We start from the raw sequence: 12,871 nt of genomic DNA on the forward strand, positions 1-12,871 counted from the left end.
ACTTTTAAAAATTGAAATCTGGTAACAGATTTCTCTGATGATAGGAGCTGATAAGAGTTTATTGGGCTTTTTTCACCTGTTTAAAAAATTTGAAATTAAGAAACTATTCAAATATAGTCATAAGTAGAGAGAAATCAGTGAATTCCATTTACTGGGAATTAGCAAGATTTCAGGCATTTTGCCTGGATTATTTCTTTTTTCATCAAGATGTTATAGTCCCCCCCCCAGATATCATGTCATTTTAATCCTCTATACTATAATACACATCTCTGAAATATATATTTTCTTATGCAACCATAATATCACCACAAAATTTTAACAATAACTCCTTAATGTTATTTCATATTCAACTCTTTAATCATATTCCCTTAATTGCCATTAAAATATCTTTTTTATTCAAAGAATACAATATCTTTATGGCACATTTGCTTGTTGGAGTTCTTAAGCCTCCTTAATAATAATAATAATTATTATTATTATTATTTTGTTTTGTTTTTGATACCATTCACTTGTTACAGAAACTGTAGACTGGCCCATGCTCAGGACTGGTCTGAGCATTTCCTAAAGTTATCATTTAACTTGACTTCTCACCTCTGTATTTCCTGCAATTGGAACTCTGCTCCAGAGGCCTGATTGTACTTATATCTCTCTTCCAAGGCACATGCTTGACAGAAGACCCTGTTCTTCCCTATTTGTCACCTAGGAAAGCTCACAGAGTCTGCTTCTCTGTTTTTGACGAGGGTGGAGGATGGAGCTGTCCCGTTCCAAATGTTTTCCTATAACTAACATTTCCTTGGGGATTCTTATGTATACAACAATTACAATAAATAAAATAATTTTTTAAAAAAATCTATGTACCTAACAATATCATTGCTAATAAAGAGTCCAAATCAAAACAAAGAAACAAAAGAAATGTGTTACAGTTAATGCTGCAATAAAATTGGCTTTAAAATAATGTACTGAAAAATAAAATAAAATAATGTACTAACTTGCACTATTCTCAGATTACCTAGAACTGTTCTTTTACAGTTTTCCCTATGAACCATGAAAAACTCAACTGAGTAATCATATGAAAAAACTCCTTCCCCAAATCTGTTTCTCTAATTTAGATTTAGAAAAGAAAGGACTTTGGTAATTATTTTCCTTCTCAGTAATGTGTTTTCTGTTTGGGACACATGTAACGAGAGCACTTATATATTTAAGCATTCAGTCAGAGCCTCGGGATTCAGAGAAGGAAGACCATGTGCTCCCCAGCTAATGGGCTGTAAGTTTGAAGGTGCATAAAGATGACAAGGAACCTCCAAAAGGAAGATACTTTTAAATAATCATTTTTTAAAATGCCTCACATCTGAAGATGGGAATGTGGAAGACTGGAGATCAGAACTGTGCAGCACTTCCAGTTCCTTAGGGGCCAGTCATACCTTCTAATCTAAGGCTACGAATTCAAAAATAAATAATTCAGAATTTTGAAAATTTTATTTTTAAAGATGGAAAGTCAGGCCTTTGGTTGAGTTACTTACTCACCTTTTTTTTCCCCCCTTTTCTCTTTAATGTGCTTTTTTCTGCCATTTTCTATTTAGTTTCTTTTTCTATGTGTGTCTTCTGTTCAACAGAGAGACACACCGCTATCTGGAAAATCTTACTCAAGCTTGTCCAGGTTTTACTCCTTTTAGGACCAAAGTTTTTGTCTTCCAGAGGGTCAGTTCAGGCAATGTCAGGAGAGAAAGTTTACATTGGGGTTTTAAAAGCTCTATACCAATGCCAGTTTGTGATTTAAGATGAAAAGTCATCTCTTTGAAACCAAAAAACCAGAAAGAAAGTAGCCCACACAGTTATTTTGGGACATTATACATAAATCACAATAGCGTAACTGAAAGGTTCTATTTGGCGATGCTACAAACCTTGATAAAATTTATTGTCATTTTTGAGAAATTGTGCCTTTGGACTAAAGTGTGAAATTCAAGCCAGCGTACTTAAATCAGTGGCTGGATTCAAACTCTATTTTGCTTTAAAAATCTTGAATATTTTTCCAGTCTTTTAGAAGTGATTTATTAATTTAATGTAACATAAAAACTGATATTTATGATTTAATCCCAGCTGAGAATGATTTATTAGAACAAAAAATGTTAGGTTTGGTCTTTCTGATTAGCTTCATTGATCAGAAACAGAACCATCTTTTAATTATTACTTAAAGGAAGGGAAAACACACCTTTATTTTATTAAAAAAATATATTTCTGTTTTCCTCCTCGGTTTTGCTCTTATGCCAACGTACATGATCAGGGCATTTTTGAGATGTATTGCTTAATACCATTTACTGAAAAGCATTAACACCTGTGGATAAATGGAGATAAACTTAATTTCTAATGAGTGAATTAAATATATAAGAATTATATATTATTAAATATAACTTAGGATTCTTATGTGTGGTTAATTATTTCTTAAAGAAATAGAAAAGATTTTCAAATGTAAAGGTAATTATATTTTCTATACTGCATAAAAGACCTGTAATCTCAGTGGTCACAAGTTTCGTTTTGCAGTTGCCAAAGCTGTCATGATATTGACAGAATTATAAAGTAGACATGATAGGACAGTATGAAAAACAAAAATGCTCTCTCTAAGCTGCTAAATGCATGAATTTCTAATTCATACACCAAATAAAAATTGCTTCATGCTAAAAAATAAATAGATTTACAATATAAAAAAAATAAATAGATTTCACTGAAGTGTGGCAGATTGCCAAATAGCTGAATACATTATCTGGCAATTGGCTAGTTTTTGATAGCTTAAAAGATATTTCATATACATTTATCTAATTTTATGCCTTTAGAAAAGTAAGCAGAAAATGTATTATTATCCCTATGTTCCAAATGAAGTGGAAACAGTTGAAAAAAGTTGAATCACAACAGAAACAAAAACAAAAAAGGCAATAATAATAAGAGGCACAAAATTTGTAATTAATAATAAATGGTACTCATTAATACCTTATCCACAGCTACCCATTCCCAATATCTGGGTCATGAGAAGAGGTTAAAATCTTTATTACATAATTATGACATTATCCAAACTTAAAGTATTTGGAGATTTTCTCCTTTCTACCATCTGGGGCCTTCAAATCTATTTTTTACTCCTGAGGATAGGAATGTAAGCATGTGCCTGTCTTATCTTATCACCCTGGCCTGGGGTTTGCACCCTGTGCAGTTTTGGGTTCAGTGGAACCTCCAGCAGGGGCTGGGAGTCAGGAGGCTGAAAGGTTTGGGTTCTGCTTGCCCCTCCCACTTTTATCAGTTCTGTGACCTGAGGGACATCAGATCGCTTCACCTTGCATTTATTTGTCCTTAAAGTGCTCATGGCAGTCTCTGTCTGCTTCACTGAGCTCGAGTCTTCAAATGACATTAAAATGTAAGTTAGGACTCTGATATATGGTTACAATGAGCTTCAGAGCTCTTCCTCATTTTATTTTTCTCTCTTCAGCGTTTCATTGTGACAGTAGAAAATGCACGTCCTAAAGAAAATGAAAGTCTATAACTTTCAGAATTACACAAAATCAGAGTATTTTAGAGAGAAAGGATAACAGAAAAATTTTCCCAGTCTTCTGAGTTCCCAAAGGTAGAAACTGAGGCCCAATGGAAATTTCCCACTTACCCAAAATGATACAGCTTAATATCAGAAATGAGTCTAAGTCTCAGACACTACTCTCTTGAATTTTTTCCTATGAGCTGCACTCATATATGAATAGCAACGTCTATGAATTTAAGAAGATAAATCATATTACCAATTCCAACATGTATTTTTCCCTGAAACTTTTTGAAATAATGGCATGATACCATTTATTCATCTAGTAGGTAATCAGATTTTTACATTTTTTAGGTTATGCTGATATCCCCTAGACAAAAAGACTATTTTTTCACATTTAAGTGTAGGAAGAAGTATTGCTGTGGAGACCCTCTTTTGGGAATGATAATCTTTTTGGATGTGTAACAGGTTTTTAGTACATAAAATTGTAATGGCTCAATTTCTTTGCACCCCAGAGTTTCATAATAGAACAATTTAAAATGACTATTTTTTAAACCTTTCAGGATCTAGAAGATTTGATTAAAGCCAAAGAAAAAGAAGTAGAGAAAATTGAGCAGAATGGACTTACTTTGATTCAGAACAAAAAAGAAGAAGTCTCTGGCACTGTTATGAGCACCCTGCGGGAGCTCAACCAAGCCTGGGCAAATCTGGACCACATGGTAATACTACTTGAGGAGACTGGCTCCAAGACTGTGTTCGCCAGCTCTTGTCCTAACTCTGTGTTTTGGGTTTCTTAAAGTAATCGAGTAAATAATTATTGAATCTATCGTCTCTTTGTACTCTTAAGCCCATTTCATTAACCTCCTTTAAAAAACAACAGGCTAGTTTCTGTGGTTTCCCATAGTAACCATTATTATAAACATTTCCCATCCGTTGTCAATAGCTATCAAAGCTGTCTAGGCACAAATAATTTTTCAGTGTCTATCCCCAGCCTTAATCTTCTCTCCTGAACTCAAGACAGAGACAGAGGTAGACATCCAATCAGTATATAATTCTCCTCTTGCATGATCAAGGGACATCTCAAACTTCCATGCTCAAACTTCTAATCACCCCCCACAAACCGACTCATTCTGCCATCTTGGTTATTGACAATTCTGCCCTTCTCGTTGCCTGGGCAGAGGACCTCAGAGTCATTCTTCACATCTCTTTCTCTCATCACCGATACCTAGTTCATCAGAAAAGCTTGTCAGCTGTGCTTGCAGAACACATTAGAATCCAAACCCCATCCCCACCTCTGCAGCTAGCAAACAGGTCTTGATTATTTTTAGTGGCCTCCTAAACAGTCTCCATGGCAGAGGTGCTGATTAACAAGGCAGTCAGATTATACCATTCTTCTGTTCAACTCTCATAGTAGCTTCTTGTCTTGTTCAGAATGAGACCAAAGCCTGCCTGGTAATGATCTGGCCTTACACTCTCTCTGCTGCTGCTTGCACGCGTCTCTCTCTCTCTCTCTCTCTCTCTCTCTCTCTCTCTCTCTCTCTCTCTTCATTTCTTGCTGATATCCTGGAGGTTCTTTTGCTTCTGCTACACTGACCTCCCAATACCCTTGAATTCAGCAGGCATGTCCCCCACTCAAGGACTTTGCTCTGCTGTTCCTTCTGCCTGAAACACCTTCGTCCAAGTATCGCATGGTTCCTTCCCTGTCCTCAAAGCCTTTGCTCAGGTTCCCATCTCATGGAGGGCTTTCCTGACCACCTGTTTTAAATGACAGCCTTCTTCTCCTTACCTTTCACCCCCGACTCTGATCTGCTTTGCTTTTACTCCTCTAATATATCGATTTCTAGCATACCACGTCATTCCCTTGTGTGTTTAAAGTTCTTTCTCCAAGATATAAGCTCAGTGAAGACATTTGACAAATACGTGTTGGATGAAGTGTAGAATCCTCCAATAGTAAGAAAAAGTGCATCAACAAACAGTAGTCCTTGCGGTATGAGCCCCAGTGCCCTTCAGCATGTACTTGTACAGATAGTTACTATCCACACAGTACAGAGATGGGATCTGAGCTACAGAGGTTAAGGGACAGGGACTGACGGCAAAGGATTCCTGCAGCCCATGCACCCTGCCCAGACTCCCTTTCTCCTCTAGCCTTTCCTCATCTTCAGCCTGACTTGAAATGTGTTTTATTGTAAAAAATTTATATATCACAGAAATGTCTAGAGATAATCTATCACCTAAGTATAAATTAAGTAGCTCTTTCATGGAAATATTGCCTCATGAAAAACAAGCACAAGACAAAGAAGAAATAGGCTATTTAAAAACCCTCATGGCACTCCTTTCCTTATTGTGTGTGCCTTGTGACTTCCTTAGGACAGGCCTGGCCCATCTGTAGCTGTGGTCCTTTCCTTTTCTCTGAGGCAACACTTTCTTAACAATGCCTGAAACCTGGCCGAGGTTTTTAGATGTTTTTCATCAAGTGGGACATATATGCCATCATTTTTACAATTATTTAATGATAACAAATGCTCATCTTTTTCCTAAGGTTGGGCAGTTAAAGATACTGTTGAAGTCAGTTCTTGACCAATGGAGCAATCACAAAATGGCCTTTGACGAAATAAACAGTTACCTCATGGAAGCCAGATATTCTCTGTCCCGATTCCGCCTGCTGACCGGCTCCTTAGAAGCTGTACGAGTGCAGGTGGACAACCTTCAGGTAAGGAATGAATACAAAGCATCCATACATTCTTCTCAATTTGAGAAAAATGGAAAAACCAGAAAACAGCAACATCACCGGAAATATTGCCGTATCTTTACATTTAATATTTTGAAAAATCTTTAAAATTAATTTTAGCCCGTTTCTTGTGACTTAATCAAATTTGCTCTTGGATACCAAATTCGGGATTAGCTGGTATTTAACCAAGTGATTATTAACATCCTATTATACAGATATTCCTGTAATTGTGTTTTGTAAGATGATTTTTATATCCAAATCAGCTTACTGGAACAGTTGGCACTGCCTTTGATGTCTTCCCTTTCTCTTTTTATCCTGCCTCTCCAAGCATATTTTAAGGGATTAAAGAGAAAAATAGTAAGGAATGGTAAACACTTAAACCATTAAGTGGTTTCCTTCCCTTCAGTATCATGCCAGTGGCCTAGCCCATGTGTCCACACAATCCTCTTTTTCAGCCCTTACAGCTTGGTCTCCTGTCTCTCCATTACTGTTTTGTTCAGTCTACAATTCAGGGGGTGGCTATTGTTCTTAAACACGGCACTGTCTCCTATCTCAGGTAGCTGCCCTCCAATTCACTCCTGTGCTCCCTGGGCACTGGGCCATGCTCACTGTTGCTACTCTTTCTTCTTGACTAAATAATGTAGATGGTGGGCTGGTCAGGGCAGGCCCTTGAGGGATGGGATGCCAGCAGGAGCCCAGCCTGTGCCCTTTATAATTCTACTCCATGTCCCTGTCCCTGGCTTGGCTATCAAAGTTGATATGCTCAGACCTCATCTGCAGATTTTCTTAAGGGAATACTTTTATTGGGTAAGATGAGAGGGAGGAAAGATGAAATATATGAATGTAATTCCTTTAAACTTTAGTTATTAAACATACTAAGAATCATGAAAACTCATTTTGAGTATAGTAGATTTAAAAATTACATCATCACTTTGAGAAAGTTAGAAGTACTTTTTAATTTAACATATTCCATGTTTTATATCTGCCAGAATTGTCTTAAGATATGAAGGGATTAAGGTTCTTTTCCTTGAATATTTTGATTTAAGGGCAATCAGATGTTGGTGTTAAATAGTGCTAATTTTTTTCAGCCTACTTCACCAGTGAAATTTTATTAAGATGTGAGTCTGTCACTACAGTGATTTTTCCAGGGAAAAAATCTTTCTACTAGTTTCCTCCCATCCTCAGTGGAAGACTCCACTATGATAGTTGCTCTGAGCATTTTTGAAATATATGATGCATTATTATTAATTATAGCCACGGTTCTGTGCACTAGGTCTCTGTAGCTTATTCCCTCTGTTTATCTGAAGCTCTGTAAACTTTGATTAGCATCTTACCTGGTGACTGCCATTCTGCTCCAGCTTCTGTGAGTTCTGTTAGACAAACACTGATATGTGAGGCAATGATATGTCAATAACTTAACTGAGTCATCCCACAATGTAAAATATATCAAATATATCACATGATACCCTATAAATCTATGCAATCATTATTTGTCAATTAAAAATACAATTAAATATTTAAAATTCTTCTCAAGGGAAAGACATCCAGTGACAGAACCCAGAGTTGGTTCTCAGAAAAGTTTTGACTTGGAATCTCAGTTGTCAGGTGTTTGTGGGAGAATTACTCTAAGCATGTAATAGAGACCTGGGTTTTGGCTTTGGGAATCAAAGGGAACCAGAATGTGACAGATGGACACGCACCTCCCCCACAGCTTCCTGCCGGCTCCTGACAGTGACACCCTGAGTGAGCTTCTCCAGATTAATCCCCAGTGTCAGTAGAAGGTTCAGTTACTAAGCCTACCTCTTCATAGCCATAAGAACAAAGTCATTAGAAAGAGAAGAAATGACTACCAAAGAAAGCTTATCAAGCATTGGAGCAAAGCCATATATGTACATAAATCTGTTAATAATTTTAAACTTGCTTATCACTCTCCTTGGGCAGAGTCTTCATGATGATCTAGAAAAGCAGGAAAAGAGCTTACAAAAATTTGGCTCTGTCACCAACCAACTGTTAAAAGAATGTCACCCACCTGTGACAGAAACTCTCACCAATACATTGAAAGAAGTCAATATGAGGTATGGCATATGCTTACTACATACTATTTATATCCCAACCTTATTATAAGGTTGAATTTGACATTTTGTATTTGAATTCTGTGGATTCTGTTCTATTAATGTTTTGATTTTCACTAAATGAGTTTAAGGATACATAGATTGACACCATTTAGGAAGAACTAGAACTGCCACATCCATAAAGATTATCCTCATCTCCATTATCAACCCCTGAAATCTGAGTGTGACAAGTTACTTTTTATGATGCTAAAGAGAATGAGTCATCCCAGCATTATTTTCATATTCACATGAACCAGGATCATGAAAAATAAAATAGTAAATAACTGCATTTGGTGAGAGATGATAATCTGCCCATGAGTGTTGGCTATTATTTCCAGATGGAATAACTTGTTGGAAGAGATTGCTGAGCAGCTGCTCTCCAGCAAGGCCCTCCTTCAGCTCTGGCAGAGATACAAGGACTACTCCAAACAGTGTGCCTCTACAGTCCAGCAGCAGGAGGACAGAACCAATGAGTTATTGAAGGCCGCCACCAACAAGGACATCGCAGACGAGGAAGTGGCTACATGGATCCAGGATTGTAATGTATGTTTGGCAACTACTGTGTTGACCCAGCAGGTCATTCTTGGCCGCCCTAAGTTTAGCAGGGTTGGGGCTTATGTGTATAGCCTTCGGATATGTCTCAATATGTGAGATGATCATCCAAAAATTATTGTCTTGTGTATTAAATAGCCTCCTGGATTTTCAGAACACAATTGCATGTGTATAAGATTTATGGGGTCCCCTCCTATTATTCCATTTTTAAAAAAGAATTGTTTTCCCATATTTCCCAATGGAATACAATTCATGTGAAAAATGGGTTATATGTTTTAGCTGAGATGGTCAAGATAAAACTGACTACATGGAGAAAAATATCCTATTGAATAATGTTTTTAAAATCTACTGTTAAATATATCATGATATCATCCACACACATTTATAAGTTAGTTATTTACTGTGAAAGCATCTACCTAATAGTTACCTCCAAGAAATAATGGGAGAAAGAAGTCTTTCTCTCTTGATTTACTTACACACTTCTTCTTTACAGCTTGTAGATAATTCTCTTTTCACTACAGCTGCCAATAACCTACTTAAGATTTTCAAGAAAGGCTCTTCTCTTATTTCATCCATTACATGGCTCTTACCATCCGTCCTCCTTTGTCTTTATTTTAGTGGACTCCTCACAGAAGTCTTCTTTTAAACATTCCCAAATTAGTTTATTAGAATTAGGCAAGTTGTGAAAACTGTAGAAATAAAAGTTTAATACATTCTGAGTAATCAGTCTGAGTAATTATTTTAAAGCTGAGGAGATTAATATGTGTAATGAAGATAAACTGGGGTTTTTCCACATAGTTGACCCCTACAAGATTTGTTCAGTTCTCTTGAGTCATCTGCTATCACTGTCAAGGTTAACAGAGCCCTTTATTTTTCCTCCTCTCGCAGTGGTCCCTGTGCAGGTCTGGCAGATTCTGTACTCTCTGCCACATCTGGGTGGGGACCAGCAGAAATCGAAGTAGCTACTTGTTGTCTCTTAGCAGGGGTAGAAACCAGAACCAGGGAATTTCCTCTGACATGTATTTTTTTTAATAGTTTGTTTCATTTTAATTACTTAATTTTTTGCTTCTCATAACATGCTTAATATATTAGCAAAGTGAAACATTTATTAATTTATTCTCTGACATGTATTTTTGAGCATTAATGGGCTGCACAAATTGTGGAGGTGAGAGATGCCATAGAAAGAATAGGGGTGAAACCAGCCTACCCTGTTCGCCTGAGTCACCACTGGGTGCTATACCCTGCTGAAGTGGTGGTGGTTGTAACCATAAAAGATACATACACAAGATACCATGGCTGCACTAATCCTTGGTGTATATAATAAAAATAAGTAGGATAACCTAAAACATAGCACTGTGTCTTTAATTTGATACCAAGCACATAAAGATACAGGAACAAATTATCAAAATGTTTCTAGTTATTGCTTCTACTAGGGTTCTTTTCCTTTTTTATGTATGCTTTTCTACATTTCTCCCCAATAAACTCTAATGAACCTATGCAGCTTTTATTACCAAAAGAGTACTTGTGTGTGTGTGTGAGTGTGCATGTATGTGTGTGTGTGTGTGTGTTAGGTATGTAAACACACGTATTTAGAATGTTGATACACATGATTAATATTTTTAAAAATTGAGTTTGCTTCCTAGTCATTTTTTTTTTACTCTTGAAAGTTATTTAGTGTAATATTTTCACAATTAAGAATTGCCTATGTCTTGGGCTTGGGTTGTAGCTCAGTGGTAGAGCACTTGCCTAGCACGCATGCGGCACCAGTTTTGATCCTCAGCACCACATAAAAATAAATAAATAAAAAATTAAGGTATTGTGTCCATCCACAACTAAGGGCCACGCATCTAGACAGACATCGGTGTCTATATCTACCTAGATGGGTGGCCCTTTGTTGACTGCATGATGTTTCCTGGTGGGCATAATGATTTCGTCTCCTACAGGACCTCCTCAAAGGACTGGGGACAGTAAAGGATTCCCTTTTTGTTCTCCATGAGCTGGGAGAGCAGCTCAAGCAGCAAGTGGGTGCTTCAGCAGCCTCAGCCGTCCAGTCCGATCAGCTCTCTTTGACTCAACACCTAGGTGCCCTGGAGCAGGCTCTTTGCAAACAGCAGACCGTGCTACAGGTACAGAGCTCATGCTCAGTGTGTGTTATGAACTGGGTGGCCTACAGTGTCTGGGAATAGACACAGGAAATGGAATTTTCCACATTGATGCAATGCCTCCCCCAGGACCAAAGAATTAAAAGAAAGCAAACTTGGGAGTTCCAGTGGGGGCAGAGGAAGGTAAGGGGTTTGGTCTTGTTGCCTTCAATGTAATTTTAAAATTAGTCTATTGACAAACCCCTAAACCATGCCTGCCTCCATAGTATGTCCAATTAATAAATAGTAAGTGGCTTCAGTATTAATATTCATATTTAACTTAGGTTTTTGCAAGAATTGGAATTTTTTCAAATGTCTCATAATTTATTTAGAGAATAACTTCAGTTATTGGTTAATGGTACCTAGAAATAATTCTAATTGTTAGAAAAATGACATAAATAAAGAAAAGAAAACTTAAATCATTATAGCCTTGGTTTTTCAGAAATAGCATCTCATAAATGTCAATTTGATATAAGAATGTGAAAAATAATTTCCAAATCCACTTACCCTTTCATGAGATTTCACTAAAAAACTAATATATTTCACTAAAATACCAATTTCTTTTGTGTAAAAAAGGCTGGAGTAGTTGACTATGAAACCTTTGCCAAGAGCTTAGAAGCTCTGGAGGGCTGGATGGTGGAAGCCCAGGAAATACTGCAAGAGCAAGACCCGACCCACTCCTCTGACCTCTCCACCATCCAGGAGAGGATGGAAGAACTGAAGGTGCGTGCATCCAAGTCTTCCTCCCACATCTTCTAGTGTCTTTCCTCAGAAGCTTCAGGAAAACTCAGAACTGGCGTAGACCTATTTCCTTTCAGGGACCTAAGAGAGACGCTTTTAAAGCAACACGTGTCATTTCAAAGCTCAGGTGAAATTGCATTCTATCCAGAAAGAGCCCAGCCAACTTTTGGGTCCCTTACTGCCTGGATGGTTTTGAGCAATTTATTTAGGTTTTTGTCTCCTCCTTTACTCATTTGTAAAGAGGGAATAGCAATGGTACTTAGCTCCTGGGTTTGTTTTGAGTTTAAAATGTGTGATTTCTTATAAAGCAATGTTTGATTCATGGTAAGAATTCAATACATGTTAACTATGCTGTTATAACCATTATTATTATTAAATAATGAAACAATAAACATAAATAAATTAAATATAGAAGAGTAGGAATAAACCTTTTCGGTGTAATTTTCATCCTTTGTCACTTCTACTGAGAATTGCATATGAGTTAAATAAATCATGTGAATAATAAACCAACCTATTAACACCCAACAAAGGGTAATGAGTAGTTAGGTAGCATAACAGCCATAGTGGTGTAATTGGGGATGATGAAAACATTCTAAAATTGATCATGGAGATGGTGGCACAAGTCTGGAATATAATAAAAGTTAAACTGGACATTTTAAATGTGCAAATTTTATGACATGTGAATAATATCTCAACCAAACTGTTTAAAAACAGTGGAAATAATTTGAAAGACCTTTCTATTGATTTAATAATTGCAGGCAAGTGGTCTAGAAGGCCAAAGATCAGCTTCTTCCTGAAATCAGAAATTTACTTTGTGCCTTAAAACACTGGTGCCTTTTCTGATGCTGATGCTGAAGTTGCCCTTCAATCTTGTTTGCAGGGACAAATGTTAAAATTCAGCAGCATGGCTCCAGATTTAGACCGTCTAAATGAACTGGGATATAGGCTACCGCTGAATGATAAGGAAATCAAAAGGATGCAAAATCTGAACCGCCACTGGTCTCAGAACTCCTCTCAGACTACAGAAAGATTCAGGTAAACGAGATATTTTGGTCTCCCCAGTTGGCTTAATGTGTTTTGTTAA

The 12,871-nt window shown here is 37.0% G+C and overlaps 1 protein-coding gene across 10 annotated transcripts in view; it reads left to right on the forward strand.

The window, feature by feature from the left end:
• Syne1 (spectrin repeat containing nuclear envelope protein 1) overlaps positions 1 to 12,871 on the forward strand; it is a 436,344-nt gene that overhangs the window by 353,087 nt on the left and 70,386 nt on the right. For all 10 annotated transcript variants that reach the window (XM_071612898.1, XM_071612903.1, XM_071612905.1 and 7 more), the window contains 7 exons: positions 4,078 to 4,233; positions 6,054 to 6,224; positions 8,184 to 8,317; positions 8,692 to 8,896; positions 10,849 to 11,031; positions 11,623 to 11,769; positions 12,668 to 12,822. In XM_071612898.1, coding sequence (XP_071468999.1) covers positions 4,078 to 4,233; positions 6,054 to 6,224; positions 8,184 to 8,317; positions 8,692 to 8,896; positions 10,849 to 11,031; positions 11,623 to 11,769; positions 12,668 to 12,822 — 1,151 coding nt within the window. The remainder of the gene's footprint in view (positions 1 to 4,077; positions 4,234 to 6,053; positions 6,225 to 8,183; positions 8,318 to 8,691; positions 8,897 to 10,848; positions 11,032 to 11,622; positions 11,770 to 12,667; positions 12,823 to 12,871) is intronic.

Source organism: Marmota flaviventris, chromosome 6 (genome assembly GCF_047511675.1).
Source record: "Marmota flaviventris isolate mMarFla1 chromosome 6, mMarFla1.hap1, whole genome shotgun sequence".
Taxonomy (NCBI): Eukaryota; Metazoa; Chordata; class Mammalia; order Rodentia; family Sciuridae; genus Marmota; species Marmota flaviventris.